The sequence below is a fragment of the Vanellus vanellus genome (genome assembly GCF_965231255.1).
Source record: "Vanellus vanellus genome assembly, chromosome: 21".
NCBI classification, from domain to species: Eukaryota; Metazoa; Chordata; class Aves; order Charadriiformes; family Charadriidae; genus Vanellus; species Vanellus vanellus.
The window spans coordinates 6348007-6366767 of record NC_138926.1 but is presented as its reverse complement, the minus strand read 5'-3'; the positions used below and the strand labels follow the sequence as shown (position 1 = coordinate 6366767).

The 18761-nt window shown below is 47.5% G+C and overlaps 1 protein-coding gene across 1 annotated transcript in view; it reads right to left on the bottom strand.

The window, feature by feature from the left end:
- Positions 1-954: 954 nt before the first annotated feature.
- The window catches only part of NECTIN1 (nectin cell adhesion molecule 1), a gene marked incomplete at both ends in the record, with an annotated part of 102890 nt that continues 85083 nt past the window's right edge, over positions 955-18761 (bottom strand). The window contains 4 exons of the mRNA XM_082493938.1: positions 955-1173; positions 14337-14447; positions 14946-15033; positions 17078-17225. Coding sequence (XP_082350064.1) covers positions 955-1173; positions 14337-14447; positions 14946-15033; positions 17078-17225 — 566 coding nt within the window. The remainder of the gene's footprint in view (positions 1174-14336; positions 14448-14945; positions 15034-17077; positions 17226-18761) is intronic.

The following is an 18761-nucleotide window of genomic DNA, read 5'->3' as shown; positions in this document are numbered from 1 at the left end:
AAGATTACCTGAAATCATGATGTATCCTTTATATTCTGCCTGAGTTCATTTTAAAATTCCAATCAACAGATGCAAGGAAGAGAGGGGGAAAAGATAGTGGGGGGTCATGTTAGGCTTTGAAAAGGAAAATTAGAGAGAACATTTTCCTTTCTAATTTTTTTCCCCTTTGGGTTTCAGGTTATAAGATGGTTATTTAAATGATGCTTTCTCCAAATGCGCTGGTTTCAAAATATGTCCCCATGCTGTCTGGATTTAAAGGAGTCAATCCAAGAGATTGGAAGTGGGAGCAGGAGAGAAAAAGGACAGAAACAAAACCCCTAAACCAAGCCCTTTTCTCTATTCTCGGGTTGGTTTTGAGCATCTTTCATTATAAGCATCTTACTATTTGGTTCAGCAATCTTGGTGGTTTAGCTCTGCACAACAGGGATTTCCTATCCCCACTGCCAAGGGGGAAACAAATTTCTCCAAAGGAGGGAAAAAACAAAAATGCTACAGCCTCAGATTTGAGCACTGGCTGTGCTATAAAACTTCACACAAGCTGGAACAAGGGCTGTGAAGAATCCACACCCGGTTACTCTGGTGCAAACAGTGTAGAGATTGACACAAGGGAACCTGTGGACATTTAATCAGGTTGGGCATATCCCATCCAACACAGGGCAGCGGTCACCTGCATACACATGCACACACATAGCCAGCTTGATACAGGAGGGCCAGGATGAGAAAAGAAAGATGTAAGTACTGAATGAGACGTGGGGAAAAGCAGTGTTCCCTTGAGCATTTGCAAGACAGGCAGATACTTAACCTAATCATGTCAATTACAATTGCACCAAAATTAAAAAATCAATAAATAAAATAAGCAATGGCAAAGGAGGGATCTAAAAGGCCTTGGTTGTTGAGCAACAGGGTCAAGAGAAGTGAAAAACATTAGCTTCTTCATTTTTCTGTGTTGACACTTTAAACATACTGTTCCTTAGGACAGATGTAAGGAGCCCGGGAACCAGGAGGTGGGCAGCAGAAGGAGATGTCAGAATGATGAGGATAAAGATCTTGTGGGAGATCTGACAATGGGGTATAGACATGAGGGATCTTCTCCAGATATCGATCTTCATGTGAGTAACAGCGGGTCAGGTAATCACTCGCATTCGGTATCTCTGAGTGACACTTTCCAAAGTTCTGTAAGTAGAGACAAAAGTCAATGGGTGAAAACTCTGGGATCATTGGCCATAAAACTTATAACTCTTCAGTTCCTTGCTGAGACACACATATAACAACTAGGATGGAAAATTAAATAGTTCTGCTTATGCCTCAGAAAAATAGAAAGCCAGGTGATAATTCCTCACGTTTGGAAATTTTTGTCTCACTTCCTGAAATATCCATATTGCTGATGAATATGTATAGATTTTGTATGTTTTGCCCCTTGTCTGTAAATACTTTGCCTCTCTGGTTAAAATAAGCGGTCAGCTGAGAAAGGAGAGTTTATTTTCAACTTCCTAACTCTTCCACACCTGAGTTTTGAGAAAGCAGCACTTGTATGCATCATTAATCTAATCCAGGCTCATGCTCTTTTATTTAAAGGGCACATGTGACCAGGGAATCTGGAGGCAAAATAGGTTATTGTGTCTAATGTTTACCCAGTAGATAGGAGTGCATGTACCTAGCTTTACCTGTGCGAGCAGTGCCACCGAAAGCCTCGGGGCCAGTTTTGTAAGTCAAATCAACTACGGAGATTATAAAGCACTTGCAAGATCGAGACCGCTCTGTGGTCCCACGATCTTCCCTCTGATGGAGTGTATTCTTATGGATTCTTTGCAAAATCTGATTCTTCCTCTTTAAGTGCCAAATGAAATGAAAACCCTTCGGAGTCCGAAGTGCTTTGATTTCTACTGAGATAATTTTGCAGAGGTGTGGCAAGCGCTACTGAAGAAACGCTGCTTGTCCGAGTGCAAAAGTCTCGGAGACCCTTTTGCTCCCAGAAATCCCCCTGCCAACAGCAGCGAGAGGAAGGCAGAGGCCCCCCTGCCTCCGTGCAAGCTCCGAGGAGGGCAGAGCTTTCCCACAGCCCAGGACTTCGGCTCCCCAGAGGGTGGCAGCACATGGGAAGGCTTCCTCCCGGCTCACAGAGCCTTTCCTCCGGTTTGAAGCCCTGCAAGATGACTCACGCAGGAGGGACATCTAGCGAGGACAATGCTTTTGGTCTTTAAAATCCACCCACATTCATGGGCGCTCACCAAGGGCTGATCTCTTCTCTAAGAGAGAGCAAATGCTTTGGCAATCGCCTGTTATGCCTGTGGTTTGAACTGGGGCTGGTTGAAGCAAGTAACTTGCCCATGAGTCCTTCCTTATTCTCTTTCAAAACGCCAGACACAGTCGGTTTAGTGGAAAGGACAAGGATTTGACCCTCAGGAGAAAATGCCTGAAGGAACAGAACAATCTACTCTGCTCATCTCCTGCCGGTTCCTGGATAAATATTTCACCAGGACGCTTAAAAAAATCATATGGAAAACAAAGTGTTGATGATACTTTATTGATGTCTCAGACTGCTAGAAGAGGCAACAAACAAGTTGGAGGGCTGCACAGTCTTACGGCAATTTCAGGAACAGCCTCGCTAAGAGCAATGAAGGCCACTAGAGGATGGAAAGTTTGAGCACCAGGAAAACGGCAGCAATGCTAAGGTCAATCTGATTTTAATTTCCCTGTCCTTGGCAAAACTGTATAGCACACCACTTAAGCTTTTAGAAGTCAGTGATCTTGACCTGGCCAGATAGCAAAGAATAATAGGCTCTAGGCCTAGGCACCTTCTATTTAGAATTGCTGCATTGGTACCTGAAACTCAGGTGGGCTGTTCCCACAGCTACCTCATGAGGTTTTTGTCCACTTCTGGCGTTTAATTGCAAAATGAAAAGGTGGAGAGGTGCTGTGCAGCACTGGAGGTCTTTAACCAGAGGAACCCAAGCCAGGGAATATGAGGAAACGTCACTAACTGTACCTTAACCCCTACAATCTCTTCCTACCTGCTTTAGGCAGCCCTGACTCACAGCTCTCCCATTCCCAGGTGGGAGCTATAATTACACAGAAAGTTTCGGCCTCTACAGAATTCAAGGCTCAGATTTACACTGTACCACACACAACCCTGTGGCTGGAAAACTGGGCAGGCTGTAGCATCGCAAACTTCAGGCCTGGAGACAGTTATCTTCATACAAATTCTATGGCATAAACAGGGATCCATATCATAAGGGAAGGAGGGAATGAAGAACAGCTGTTTGCTATTCTTCTGATTGCACCAGCTGATAAAAAGGGATAAAGAAGGGCCAACAGCTAGGGAGAGGGTTAGTCAGCACAGAGTGTGTGAAGGGCCTTTCCTTGTATAATCGGCTCTCAAGAAATCTCAAACGCAACAGAACTCCTTTCTATACCTGCAACGGGAAAAAAGTGCTGTGCTCTCCTCCTGCTTTGTAGAGGTAAGTCACTGATAGCTTAACTTTCTGGATAGAGCTACCCTGAAAGGGTAGTTGTCTCAATGACTGAAATTTAGCAAGACGTAGCAGGCAAGAGGGTCTCTTAGCAAGGCTAGCAATCTATTATCAATTAAATGGAAGGGTAGGTTTATATGCTTTTTGAGCATGCAACAGAAAAGCGTAGGCCTTCAATATGTGCACTCAAAAGGTCTAACAGATAGAAAGGTCTAATAGGAAAGAGATTCTCAGTTAACATAAATAGCCATCTTGTGTAGTTGAGCTGGTTGTTAGTTTCTAGCACTGAAAGAAGCAGAAGGGGCTATAAGTTGCTATTTTATGGGCTGCCTATTGACAATATACTGAGTCAGCAAAGCGTTTTTCTTTCTGTTTATCTATTGGGTAATGTGGGCATGAAACAAACACGTGTGGAGTAGGGCTAGAGAAACTAATTGCAATGCTGTCAGCACTTTTATTTGTCCAGGTGAGTGTGAACAAGCTCCTCTTTTCTTTCTGGCTAGTGTTTTGTGCTCGCTCTTCACAGGTGGGAGTGGGGCCAGAGCAGTGCAGCTGGAGAATGCCAGCATCAGGCTCAAAGGAAGAGACTTTCCTGTCTCCTTTCACCTCTGTCAAGCCAGGAGTCACTTTGCTCTGGCTTTGTTCCCCGCTCTCATTTCTAAGTAGCGAAAGGGAAGAGAACAAAATCAGCCTAATGTTCTTTAACATATTTAGCAGCCAGTGCCCTTTGACTTCCTTCCCCAGTCCCACTGTGACTCTTCCCAAATCTAATTTATCTTTAACAAAGTTTGAAATTAAATTAGGGATAATGAACTAATTAAATTGAACTGGCACACAATTCTGCCACCTTCCCCCACCTGACTTCTCCCACTTGCTTTTGTTTCCAGCATGACTCCATACAATTCTTTATTATCTGGGTTACATCCTCCCCTCTCAGTTTTATTTTCAAGATGTTGATTAAAGGGGATGTCAGCAATCTATCCATTTCAGACAGCCTGGAAGATTACCTTTAAACAGTCTTTATTTGATTGCATTAGAGAGCTTTCGTTTCTGCCATGACTTACTCTCAACCCTTCTCTATCCCCTATACACCTGTCTCCAGCTTTTCTTCTATTTGCAGATCATCTCTTTGGTAAAACTGGGTGTGCTGCAGACAGCTTTCCCTCCGATCTGACCATATTCTGTACTTGTAATCATCTTGAATTAATGAGTTCTGACTGGTCTAAAAAACTCCTTCTCAGGGTTCTGAGGATTTCTCTGCTATATTTTCCTCCAGAAAACCTGAAGACTCTATTACATGTGGGACTTGGGCAGATACTGCTACAGAGCACTGTGGTTTCTGCTATTGCTTAAAAGCCCAAGAGCCCGTTAATAACCTCTCATGCAGTTTGAACTTGTCTTTAGTCTTGCAGGATGGCTCACAAACAGAAGTAGGCTGGTATTCTCTGCGCGGCCAAACTCAAGGCAAACAGTGTACATTCATGCATTTATGGGATGTGTTAGCCTGTTCCCTGGCTGGGAAAAGTCCCTGCTGTTCAAAACTATTCAAACTTTGGGCTGCTACTACTCTGACCCTCTCCATTGGTTGGTTTTGAATTTGGGGAAGCAGCACAGGCTGATGGATGGAAAGAAGCAGTTTTGCTGAGTGACAGCAACAGAGGACTGTTGTCATACTGTGGACCAGTCAGTGGAGAGGATGTAGGTGTTGGAAGATAGAAAATATAATGGGAACCAAAAATAAGAACACTTCATCATGGTATTGGGAGCTTCACATCCTCTCCTCCCTGTTTCTAAACTCCCTGCTCAGTGTTTTTGAGCTGCTTTTCAACTTCCAAGTATGGCCACAATTTTAGGTATCTCCTGGCATGCTCCTGCTCTCTGTTTGATGCCTTATCTATGTAGGAGCTCTTGGGATAATCACATTGGATTACATTACGTACACAAACATTAATGTATTGGGGATGAGTGGGAACCAGTGTGCCTGAGCTTGCTCTTAGGAGTGGTGGACTTCTGTGAGGACAAAACTGAGGGCAAGTGGGACAGAGGGGCTTGCCCCCGGGTTCAGAAAAAAAGGCTGAGCATGAGGAAGGCTGAAATTCCCGAAATACAGGGCAAGTACCTATAATGAAGGATGCACCCACAGACACATGCAAGTATTACTTATGCAGAAATCTTGCTCATAAAGTTGCATTCCTTCTTGCAGCATGCTGTCTATAGTACGTACCTGTTCTGCGTTCCCATAGCATCTTAGACCATCAATAATCTTAAACTTTTCCCTCCTTACTGTTTTTCCCCCGAGTCCTTCTCTACCCTTCTGGAGTCAGTGCAGGGCTGTTATCCTCATTTATAAATGGGAAACTAATAAGAAGCCACCTGGGTTCTTTGCTTTATTTCTCCTGAAAATTGGCCTGGGGTGGTATTCAGGCAACCTTGGTTTTGACAGGAAGGAAATGTGGCAACTGGGAACTCAGTCAAGGCTGCTACATTTGATGGTTCTCCAATATCGCCAGCTCATTCTGCACCAAATGTGTAACTGGTGCAAGTTTAATACTCTTATAGTGACATTCAGAAAGCAGAGCTGGGAATCTGAACCCTGGGTGATAATTTGCTGGGAACTTGGTGCAAGTCTCATGGTTTTGAGCTGTTCGTGCTGTAACAGGGACGAGAAATTCCCAAACAAAACTGAACAGGAGTGTGGTGTGGTTAAGGGGGAGGAAATAATTAAAAAAAGCATTAAAAAAAAAAAAAAAAAACAAACCAAAATGCCCTGATCTGTGGTGTGTCTTAGCAGGGAGATTTTGTGGCGGTGAGATTACACCTTCAAAGCACCATATGACTGGCTTTATTTTTACTTCAGAGAAACTGGGAGAATTTCCAAATTTGGATTTGGAGGATTACTGTCCTTTTGCTGACAATAAAATCCCCTACCCCAGGGAGGACAAGGCGAGACCTCCCAAGACGGATTAGGGAGCGTTTGCCTTGTTTGTAACAGTGGGAGTGGTCCTCCAGTCCAGCCCCAGAAACTGTTGGGAATTGGAGGTAAAGGCATAAGGGAGGGGGCTGCTTTCAACCAGATCTTCCTCTGGGCTGGCATTTTCATCCTCTCTCTGTGTGCAACAGTCTGGCAGGGCTGCTGGCTGTTGGTGACAGGCAGGCAGGTGCCTGGGAGCTGGTGAGCACCTCCCTCCGGTGACGAACAGACCCCACCACCAAATGGAGAAAAGAAAAACCAATCCAAAACTTACTGTCCACTCTCGCTCGTTACGTCTACGAAGACCTTGATCCTCATTCTGGGAGCAGGGGTGGGTGAGACACCGCAAGAGAGAGAGGTTACCGTTCTGGTCCAGGCCATGCCTGCTGCAGACACTTACCTAGGAAGGCTTTTGCTACAGCAAGGGAACTACAGGGCTGCTTCCAACACAGGAAAACAGGGGACCGCAGGGATAAAGGCATACGGAACTAACCCATTGCACACCTCACAACCAGGTGTTTCTGCTCTACTTTCACCCACCTGTTAGCATGGATGTTCCTAGTCTGCAAGGAAGCACTAATTAACAGGACTGTCCAGTGGGACTCTTTAAAAACACGGTTTTTTCTCCTGCCTATCCTTCTGCACAGAGCTATTCCCCTCCTTCACAAGGATCCAATTCCCTTGCCCTTTATCATCATCTGTAAACCACCCCTCTCCGTCCCCAAGCTACTGCTTGTCTATGTGCCTCCTCTGATCTACCCTGGGTGACCTGGGAGGGATTCGGTGAGCTGCAAAGCACCTCGTCTCTCCCTTTGCTTTCTTCCTTCTCTGCCCACCCTTCTGCACCTCTCCATTGAGTACCCCTGTGGGGCTGTGGCCCCATTAAACCCACAGCCCCTTCCTCCCATTTAAAAGGCAGCAAAGTAAAGCGGAAGGAGCAAGGCAGAAGCTGCAGACACCACAACTCGGGGAATACACAGGAGCAAGGGACAGCCCTAGCCAAGGAGGGGGCTGCCAATGGCATTTCCTTGGCCAACAACTCTTGACATCACCCAGAAAATCTCCCATGGGATGGGAAAGAAGAGCTGCCTTCCTTTCAGATAGGGACCCGGTGGCTTTAATACCTGAGAAAAGGGTATGATTATAGGGTAAGAGAATATAAGAAGAGCTGGAAACACCTCTTTCTGCTGCAAACACCATTCAGTTTCAAAGGTTCATTGGTAGTTAGAGATGGTCCAAAACAACCACTTGTAGGTTTAAATGCAAGCTGAGTCCTAATCAGTCCCTGCCACAGGGCCTGAGCTTGGTGGCACTTAAACAAGGTGGTCAGATAAACACGAGGACAGGGAAACGATCAGGTCTGCTCTATAATTTTGAGGAAGCGAGAACCAAAGAAAACTTCAAACATACTGCCGGCACCAATCTCGCGCAACACGAGCTCTTTTATTTTTGCATATGTGGTCCCTCTCTGACTGTCTCTTATTCACTGACTCTTTCAGATGCAGGAACCTTTATGTGTTCCCATATTCTCTCACATCCTCTCCCACCTTGTTCTTTCACACATGCACATATGCTCCGTCTTATCTATAGTTGCTTCCATGCATACAAACTTGTTTTTTTTTTTTTTTTCTTTCAGGCAGTCCCCCTTTTTTTCCCTCCCCATCTTGTGCTGACTAGCTTGGAAAGGCCCCCTTAACATCTCCACAAGGTTTTTGGCTACAGTTTCTGCACATCCTAGTATTGCTGCTGAGCCATACAAAATTTCCCCAAACCCAGTCCCACACCAAGAGCTGTACCCTTCAAACCCACCTCGTTTCTGCCTGTGTCTCCAGCCATAATGACTGCAGCGGGGGCAGACCCCTGTTCCAAAACAAAGCCATTAACCCTCTCGCCCTCCCACATGCCTCACCTCGCTGTAGAAAGCCGAGAAAAACACTGCAAAGAGCATGCACAGAAGGCAAGACAAGGCAAAGGCATTCCTGTCGGCACCCCCAGAAGTAAGGGTAGCGAAGAGAGCAGCCATCGGGGGCAGCGTGCAGGAGGTGGAGGGAGTGGGGAGGAGGACAGGCTGGATGCACGGGGGCTGCTCCGCGGGAAGGGGAGGAGATGCGGGGGGGAGCACTGACTGCAGAGGGGTGCAGTGAGGAAGGCAGAGTGTGATAGTGTACCTTGAGGCCAGAATCTGAGGGGAAAGGGCCTAGAGTGACATGCGCTAGCATAAGTTGGGCTGGATGGTTGCATACTCGACTAGGTCTCCGCCAGCATGGATGGAGGTCCGAGGACTGGGTGACGAGGCCAGAGCGGAAGTGTCCAGCTCTGCATAGTGGACATCACAGTCCTTGTTGCCAGAGTTCTGGAGAGAAGAGAGCAGCAAGGCGGTGGGGACACAGGAGGGAGGAATTGGGGTTGAAGTGGGGAGGTGGGGGAGTGAGAACACGGGAACCGTGCAGAAGGTGGGGAATGAGTGAATGAGACGGGGAAGGCGGTGTGTGAAGGGTGGAGGGAGAAAGAAGAAAGGGGGGTGGGGGGGAGAAAAAACAGTTAAAAAGAGGGAGGTAGGGAGGTAATGAACAGTCAGGTAAAATCCCAAATCAAAGCAAAGGTCCCAATGGCACTGCTCCCCAAATCGACCACTGAGCTGAGTGACTTAGCCCAGCTTGGCAGCACTCCCAGCAACTGCCCCTTTTACTGGGGCTGCTCCCAGCAGCATCTTGCTGCTCTGATCTTCCCATCAACCCCTCTGGGATCAGCATTTTCCTTAGTTGGGGGTGGTTCAGTGAATTCAAACCCTATCAGAAACTTGAGCTGTCAGTTTTGAGCCAGGAATTTGTAAGGCAAATGCAGGGTTGGGGGCATGAGTGAAAATTGGGGGGAAAGCTTGAATTTTGGGTGTTGGGAAGGAGGTGACTGGACAGAGCGGCTTCAGAGCCATAGCTCCAAGGACAGGTTTGCAGCCGGCACATTGCCATAGGGAAATGACACTGCTTAGCCGATACTGTTGTTTTGCCCTAGCGTGGGGGCCATGGAGCTCGTAAATGCTACACTTTAACATGAGGCTTGACTGCACAGTATGCTACTGCAGATTAACTATGCGGCATGATTTTGTCATTGTAATAATGTCTAATAGATGCTAAAAGCATCCTTCTTTGGCACAAAAATATTTATGGGTATTCCCTTACTAGGCAGGCTTATCAGCAAGAACTGCATGAATGGAATATTACCCAATTTGTCTGATCATTCCTACCCCGACATCTTTCACGCTTTCCAAATAATAATGGTCAGAGAACCCTGGAAGGCAGGATGGCCTGGAAACCTCATTGCTCAGTGGGGAAAAGGAGTCACCAGGAGGAGCCCTGGTATCCTTAGCCAAGGTGTGAGGAGGTTCCCTGGCTACTTGCCCTGTGGAGTTTTTTTAATACTCGCTTTTGGGCCTGGTTTCTGTGCCAGCATTAGCCAAGCATCTGCTAAGCCTCTCTGAGAGGAGAGAGTTGTCTCTTCCAAATGAAATAGCTTTCCAATTTCTCTATCCCCTTCCCAAAATGGCTGCATCACATGGCAATTACGCAAAAGGTGTTTAATTTGAAAATGTTTCTCTTCTCTTTGTTTGGAAGTGTCCTTAGCCGTGTACCAGCTGAGGCAGAGCCGTTTTCAGAAGTTTATAGCCCTGAAATGAGCTGGTTTAGTGCCTGTTGCTGGAAGGGGTTATTCAGTGAGTGATTATCTCTGACTGCTGTGCTGTTCAGTGGTGGGGTTTGGCTCCATGCTGGTGTCCCCCAGCCACAGGGACCAGGGGAAAGGGGAACACAGCTGCAGCGGCGTTTCCAGGGTCTGGCTCCCCTGTGGCGCTCAGCGAAGCTGGACGCTGGTGGACCAGGAGGGTTGAGATCACCCTGGAGAGGTGACCGGATGGCGGTGGCAAGTTGTTGGTGTGAAAGCTGAGTATCCTATGGCCTCTCTGCTTTGTGTCTGGACCCAGACTGAGTGTCTATGGACATTTAAGAAAATTAGTAATGCCAATTGCAGTCTCAAACCTAAACCTATGCCCTGCAGAACTCTTTCCCCCTGAACTTTGTGTCTCAGTACCTTCTCTAGCTGCAGAGAAGGGAAGATTAAGTCTTTTCCTCTCATTCCTATCCTGTCTACTTTCCCTCACTCCTCTCCAAAATAGTACTACCTTCCCACTGGTGGAGTTTCCTCCATGGAGTTCCCTTGCTTTCTGCTACTCTTGGGCTTGCTTCTGCTCCCTGCTGCTTGTTTGGAGCAAAATTTATTACAATATCAATAATGTGACTTGTATACAAGGTCAAGCACTGCCACATGCAAGCGCTCTGTGTAAATCATCACCATTGGCACCCTGGTAATTGCCCTGTAAACTGAAAGGAATTATTTTGCTGTCTGCAGCAATGAAACTCTCCCTTCTACCTGTGCAAATGGGTATTGCTGACACGTACACTAATCATACTTCTGCTCCTACATGAACTCATACCTCCACCTTTCTCGCTCATACTCTCACACACAAACACACAGCATCTACGTGACATGTAGGCACTGCCATGTGCACACAGTGCGCACTTTGGTTTTTACCCACCTGCATGTTACTCTGCACACTGACACGCATGGGTACCAGCACTCTCAGACAGGCATAGCCTGTGTAGGTGTTATCTGAAACACACACTCACCTTTCCATCCCATTCACTCCTGCTTAGATGTCCTCACATAAACCAAAGCTTTTGCCTCACGAGAGCTCAGAGAGAAATGCTGCAGGCAACCCCATCGCACCCATGACCGCTTCTGTACCCTTAATTGTCTACTACAGTGGCCTTGCATATTTCTGTGCTGTCAGCTTCATGTTATCTTTCCCACAGTTTGCAACACATAAACACACATATTCATCTGCAGCCTCTGACACAGGGCCCACCCCTGCTGCCTTCTGCAGGTACCCTGTTCCTGCAGATGTGCCCCAGCCTCTCCCCTTCGCCTGGTCCCCTGCCAGCACGCATCTGCACACGTACCCGCACACCCTCTTTGTGGATTCCTCCTCCAACTGCCTCTTTTATTTTCTCCTGGCACCTCTCCCATTTCCCCCTCCCTTGTTCTTTGCCATCACTAATCACTTTCTGACTCCCATTCTAGTGCTGTGAAATTGTCAACCCCAGGCAGTGGCTTTCATGCCACTTTGTGATGAATCTAGTTTATCCCAAATTACGAGGTTTTGCACAATTCATTTAAAGCTGAATGCACCCGCTCCATTTTCCTGTAGAATCCGTTCCCTTCAACTCTCATCTTCTTCACTACCCTCCCGAGTCAAATCTCCAAGTGAAGTGCAAGCAGAACAAGAATGTCCTGCCTTTCTCTTGTTCCTTCGCCTCCGAAGGATCCCAGAACCATATATCATAGAACCACATATCGTACACCATATACAACAGAGCCGCTGCCTACATCTGCATCTGACCACAGTGGGAGGGGGGCTGTGTCACAGTGAGGTTGGCAGAGACCCAGTGAAGCTGAAGGAAACATGCTTCCCTCCCCATCCTCCAACTGACCCATCTCTCAGGTGAAGGACTGCGCAGGTCTAGCTTGCCTCGGTCAGTCCCTTAGCGTGCTGTTGGAGTGGGGTTACTGGGCCTGAGCTGAGCGTAACCACCGCCATCCCTGGAGGTTTCCATATAGCGAGGCTATCCCAGTCAGACATTCCTCAGCATCTCCACTGCAGGGAAGTGGTGTGTGTGATATGAACAGGAGGCCCCTGCGATACTTTAGGGGTGAAAAAATTGACACCTGTGAGTGGTCCCGTAGGGAGGAGGGCAAGAGCTGGCTCCTTTGCAGTGTGGCTGGGCAATGTGATGCACACCTGGCCCTGGCTGTGGCAGCACGTACCGCCTCTGTTATCTGGGAAGAATCCAGCAAAACCAGCACTCCTTGGCAGCGAAGTGACGCCTGCCTTCCCCTTGCCAGTCACAAACTTGAATAGCCTGCTGCATGCCCAAAGAATACAGCGATTGAGCAAGAAATGGGAGCAAGCCTCATCTCGTTTCTGGGGCAAAAAGCCAAAGCACGGTGCGTGTGCGTGATGGGGGAGCCCGATACCGATTACAGGGACTGCCAGCCAAGCTGACCAGAGGACAGGTCCAATTCACAGCTGTGCTAGACTTGTGCCAAGAACGGGCAGAGCTGCGGCAGCAGCAGCTGAGTCACCCAGACACCGCATCCCTACTGCAAAGAGAGTTTCTTCGTGGGCCAAATGAAATGAGGGTTCCACAGTCCATCGCCTTTTGGCTGAAACCATGGGCAAGGAGCAGCAAGTGCCAGGCGTGGGACATAGAAATGCATCTTCTCAGACCAGGATTGAGAGCAGCAAACTCAGTTCCCATGGTTACGGAGCAGCTACCCATCAGGCCCCATCTCACATCACTAACTCTGCCACTTAATTAACTGACTGCTTGTTATTTCCCAAAATGAGCTCCTCCATCCTCCTGCTGCCTGAAATTCGGCTCTCAGATGCTCTCCACAGAGCAGCCCGTCTGGCTCTAGCATCCTGTGCTTCATTTAAAACTCAGCTACCACTCAGCAAGGATTAGAAAGTGCTGGAGACAAGCTCCAGGACTGAGGGAGGGCTCCAAAGGGAAGTTTTTCTTTAGGGACGTCAGCCACGTTTCAGCTAGGATGAAGTAGATAGGACTACATCAACACAGCTCAGCGCAGAACTATGTCTCTCTATTTCCACTGCCCTCGGCATCTGCCTCGCTGCAGACTTCTGCTAGCTAAAGGTCACTGGGCCCTGTCCTTGTATTACCTGCACAGGAATACACATTAAAGGGTCATACCAGGATGAACTGGAGGGAGGGTTATAATTAGTTATGTTCATAAAATATTACTCTACTATGGGCTGATATTTATACTGCTTTCTCAAACAAATGTGTTTACATTGCTGAGATTTAGAGGCACCAGGCATGGTGTGCTGTGCTTTGCACCACCCCTCTTGGAGGAGGAGTTTGAGAGAGACCTGCAGCATTTACATGGGGATCCTGTGTCTCCCATGGAGGATGCAGGGGAGCAGCCCTATGCCATGGGATGAGGGAGGGAAAGGATATTGTCCAAGGCCTGGGAGGAGGAAGGTTTTCTGTTTTCTCATTGAGGGAGGACTCTAATCTTACTTGTTTTCTGTTTCCTATGCCTTTGCCCTTTGAATCTAACATTTCCTCCTTCAGCCTGAGTCCTTGAAAACCAGCTTTTCCCGCATGGTTGCTAGCATCTCTCCCTGTCCCTTAATCTCTCTGCTGCTGCCTCACATTAGCATCTCCCTATCTGAGGCTGAACAAATCCACGCAAAAAAAAGTTTAAAGAACTTGTCAATTGAGAGTCAAACACTGGCATGCTCAGCCCTGCAGATAATTGCTTTGTGGAGCTCTCACTGCAGCGCATGCTGCTTTTTGAGAACTGCTTCGTTCAGCTGCAAACTCTAACAGGGACTCAACTGCAGGAGGTGAAGAGGGACCAGGGTGTGAGAGCTGGCTTGTAGGCTTAGCTGTCATGTGTAGGTAAAGATGAGACTACCACAGGTTGTGATAGTCCTCTGATGAAGATTTGGAATAATCAGGGTGTTTTACTAAGGGATGACCCATAAAGGCACAGCCCTAGAACCTATGGAAACCAAGGGCAAAAGAGGCAAGTGCTGAATTAGGGTCAGTGGTATTTGAGAGGTGCGCTGAGATCGGGGTGGGGAGGTTGCCTTCCTCCAGGACAGGTTGCTCCTGGACTGTGAAGGCTGCTTGTTCACCCTCATGTGGATGGTGGGGGGTCTTTGTTTCTTAGGGTGAGAGATCCTGTGTGAAAGGCAGTGAGGCTGGGGGTGAGGATGAGGGCAGGCAGCACTATTAGCACCCTGATCTTCTTACCGGTTTGTCAGTGTAGGGAGAGGGCTCGGTGGCTGCCATGTCATAGTATGGAGTCTGCAAAGGGAGTTTCTGGATTTCCTCCTCGTGTTTCATGTTGTCTAAGTGAACAACCTGTAATAGAGGAAAGAGAATAGGGATGAGAAGAGCAAGTATTATCCTTCTGTCGCAGCTTGGGGCAACATTTGCTTCAGGTGACACCAAGGCAAGATATCACCATGAAGGGCAGTGCATCTTACCTTCTCCCTTGCTCCTACCGTGTTATTTTCCTGCTTTACTCTTTCTTTCATTGTCACTCCCCTCACCACCACTCATGACATTCAAAATGATGGGGATGCTGAAAAGTCCTCACACCTAAGAGCCCCACCATTTCATTTAGAATTCAATCCCCACTAAAGGGAGCAAGGAGGATGCAAATTACAGCTTTCAATTAGTGCCAATCTTTGGGAATTCGGGGCAGACAAGTCCTTACTTGGTCCCCCTCAAACTTAGGCCATGGACTTCTTTGCTCTTGCAAACCCATTTTTCCAAAATTTAGGCACTGCGGACGCTGCTTGGAATCGGTTTTCCTTGCTAGTGAAAGGTACTTGCAGCTGGGCTGGGGAGGCATACCTGGATGTCTTCTGCAGTCAGGTGGCTTTTTGTCTCCTGTTTCCTCTTTGGTGGAGGGGCAGGTTTGTGGGATGGAGGCAAGTCGATTCTGCAGACAAAGAAATGGTTGCTGATTAGAGAGCAAGAGAAAGGGGTCTGCTTGCTTTGATGTGCCGTAACAAGCCGGATACTGCATGCACCAAAGATTTGATTGTGTTTGTCACTAAACTGTCGATATAATCACATAGACTATTCTCAGTAACCCCCCCATGCCTTCTTTCTCACCCCAGTTAGAATTGTTAACAGAAATAAACTCCCTCCTAGCATTCTGTTCCTAATTCCAAGCAAATCCCCATGTTGGATTGCAGATCCTGAGGGTGCAGCTGGGATACCTGTCTCCCAGCATTGTTTTCGGAACGACTCCATCCTATGGGAGGTGGCTCATTTTATGGCTGTAGGGTACCAGAAAGTGTCTGGCAGTGGTCATCGCAAATCAACAAGGTGATGTCTCCCCTAGTTCAGGAGCTTATCTGGAACAGTAGCCCCTGCCACAGGCTTCCCAGTAGAGTTTGAATCTTCCCCATAGACATGCTGCGCTACTACACAGGAACATTTATCCCTGACCCCAGTCAGGGGATCCGCTTCTGCCCCAGAGCATAAGGATTGGCAGCCATTATAATCCCAGCCTAGAGACTGTCTCTGCACATTCTGTTCATATGCACAGATGCATCTAATCCTTTTACAAAACTTATTAAAACTCTGATCCACTAATTAGCTGGCTCCCCCTCTTTCTCTCTGTACAAACTTCACCAGACCTTCTGAGATGGGTGGCTTTTCTTGGCAAGCCAATGGATTCCAGTGTGGGATTAGAGTGTATGGGTGAGGGGGAGGGTAAAATAGGTCCCCAAGGCTCTGCAAAACATTGACTTTATGGCTCTAAAGAAAAGAAATGCTATTTGCTTTGGGAGGCTTTGGAGGATACTCCACAATAGAGGCAGCACCTCTGCAGACTAGGGCACCATTGAGTTTCTATTCTCGGCTAAAGTGGCTCTTCCCTGTGCCTTCGTGGAGGGCCATTGTGGGAAGTGGATTGTCTGAATGCATCTCTATCACAGGGCCAATGCTGTTGATGCAATTTCACCTTGTGGTGCTATTTTTTTGTTTGTGTGCCTGCCTTTCTGTCTCTCCTCCTGCTTTCCCCAGCTCTCTTTCCTCCCTCTCCCGCTATCCTCCGATGCCCTCTCTCAAATGGGATTAAATGGAGCACAAAATGTGGCCAAGACGTAACAACAATTGAGGTGGGGGGTTGCGGAAGATAAAAGCAACTTCTAGCCTTTGGGCTTTCCGTGCCTCCCCTATGAGAAGGGAAGGAAGGTGGGGGTGCTCTTGTGAAAAGGCAGTGACAAGATAGAGCTTTTCAGGAAGAAGCCAGGGTAAACGTTTCTGAAGAGGGCTCTGTTCATGCTGCATAGGCTGAACTCCGCACCACTGAATTCCCTGCCTGGGGTCTGTGCTGCACAGTGTAGGACAGAGCAAAGCAAGCACCTGTCAAAGAGGAGCCCCGGGACATCCCCTCTCCCTACTTTCTTATTGCCAGTATTCATGTCTTCAGGATGGCACCATATGTACAAAACTGGAATGCTGAGTGGTTGTGAATCCTTTCTGAACTCTTTGGGATACATTCAGAGGTGCTCAGGGTCTATCAGAGACCTTCTCTGATGACAGAATGTGATTTAGTCTAATTCAGAAGCATGATGCTATTTCTCTGAAAAAGGAAGAATAGGATCCTCTCCTACCACTGGAGGTGAGAGTGGCACCAAGCAGCTGCACCATGTCCCAGGATATGCTACAGCAAAAGCAGCATCTGGGTGAACATTGTTGTGTTTCAGTTTCCACTTAAGCCTTGCGATAAGAGTTCAAAAATAGCAGAAAGCAGGATGGAAAGCAGTAAGGGGCTCCAAGGAAGAAAAGAGAGTCAGAGGAGTGAGCCAGAGGGAGGCAGGCAGGAAGAAATGGCAGGAAAAACGGTTTGCCACCAGGCTTTCCTTGTGTGCGGGTAGCAGACGGGCCAGTGGTGGTCTTGGTCTGCTGCACCATCCAATAGCACCTGTACCATCAGTGTGTTGTACTTCTGCGAGCATGGGGCTACTTACAGGTCACTGTCTGTTTCAGTGCGGTTCTTTTGTTGCCGCCTGTAGACAATAATTACAGTGACAGCCACGCCGATGATGAGAACTGCTGCGATGACTCCTCCCACGATCCCAATAATGCCTCCTGGGGCACCCTGAGGTAGTGGCTTATCTGCAACACACAGGGAAGCACAGGAGAGATGGTTAGAGCATCAGACAACACAAACAGTAAGGTGCAGTAGAACCAGGGACTCCGGGAGCAAAGATGCCAACGTGCTCTGAAACTGTCTCAGGTGGCTGTGTGTGGGCAGCTTCATGGGAGGAGACAGGTCGTACTGAAATGTAGTAGTGTGAGCTCAAAGGGAACAGAAATCTGTGGCTGCAGTCGCTGCCCACTGTGTCTCCAAGAGCTAACTGCTTCCTTACTCTGTTCTGCAATTTCCCCTTAAATCAGGTGGTTATTCCTCGATCTGGTTTTGTGCCCTTGTTCTGTCCTCAAATAAAGAAGAGTTTAGGGAATAAAGGTGCTTCCAAGCTGCCACCCCATGTGGTGCAGGTGGACTCAAGTACCTTCTACTGGATATTATTTAATGATCTTGAAAGCCTTCTGCAGGGCTTTGTCACAGTGTCTTCACCAGATTCCTGGTACTATTGAAATTGAGAGTTTTGCTATTAATGTAGACCTTAGAAGAGATAAGGACCAATACTCTATTTACTGAGGTGGAGCAGAGGTATGTGCACCCTTAAACCTTACAGAAAAGTTGTCCTGAGTGTAGGATTTAGGGGTGAGGGGGAGATATATCATATCTTGCATTTCATCTCTGGTTTGCCCAATGGCTGGAGAGCTCTGTGACTTGGGCCAGCTCCTTGGTGACTAACGTGGACCTCATTCAAAGGAAACTTATCCCATGGGCCTGATGGGAAAGCACTTTGAAACATATGATAAAAGGATTTAATTTGCTCTACCTTCCAACCTAATTAAACTTGAAAACTAGCTAATTGGTACTTTGTACTTACAGCTCCGGCAGTGATAAAAGAAGGAGATAATTGGAATGGAGGAAGAAGGAGGGAGGAGGAAAAGAAATTCAGGGGAGGGGAGCGAGACAGGGATGAGGGAATAAGGTGCTTTGTAGAACTTGTCTGTCACACCTAATTTTTGTACTTTTCTTAATACACTGGCTACTGGCTGCTCTTAGAGACTAGATACTGGTCTATATGGACCTTATTCCGCAACAATCATGGCTTTGGGTATCATAGTGGTAGCCAGCATCTTCACTAAATTACCCATTCCCAAGACCTCAAAATTATACCCACTTTACATGTGTGCATGGTTATAAAATATATGCACACATTCCCAAACCACATGGGACAACTTATACAGGACTTTTCAGGGTGAAAATCTGCCACTTCCTTCCACCTCACATCCGTGGATTCAGCACTTGCTTAGCTTGAAGACCAGGCTCCCTGAAATCCCGTGTACCAGGTGTAATTGCAGAGCTGACTGCCCTGAATCGTTGCCAACAGCCTATTCCCAGATCTCACCTCCCAGCCTGCCTTCTTCACCTTTCAGATTTGCTGCTGTCATCCAGGAGTGAACTGAGGTGTATAAACATTTCCCCGGGAAATCCCCTCTCTGGGCAATAGCAACAAATTGCACAGCAGAGAACTGGCACATTTACTGTATCAGTATGAAACACTTGAACTCCCA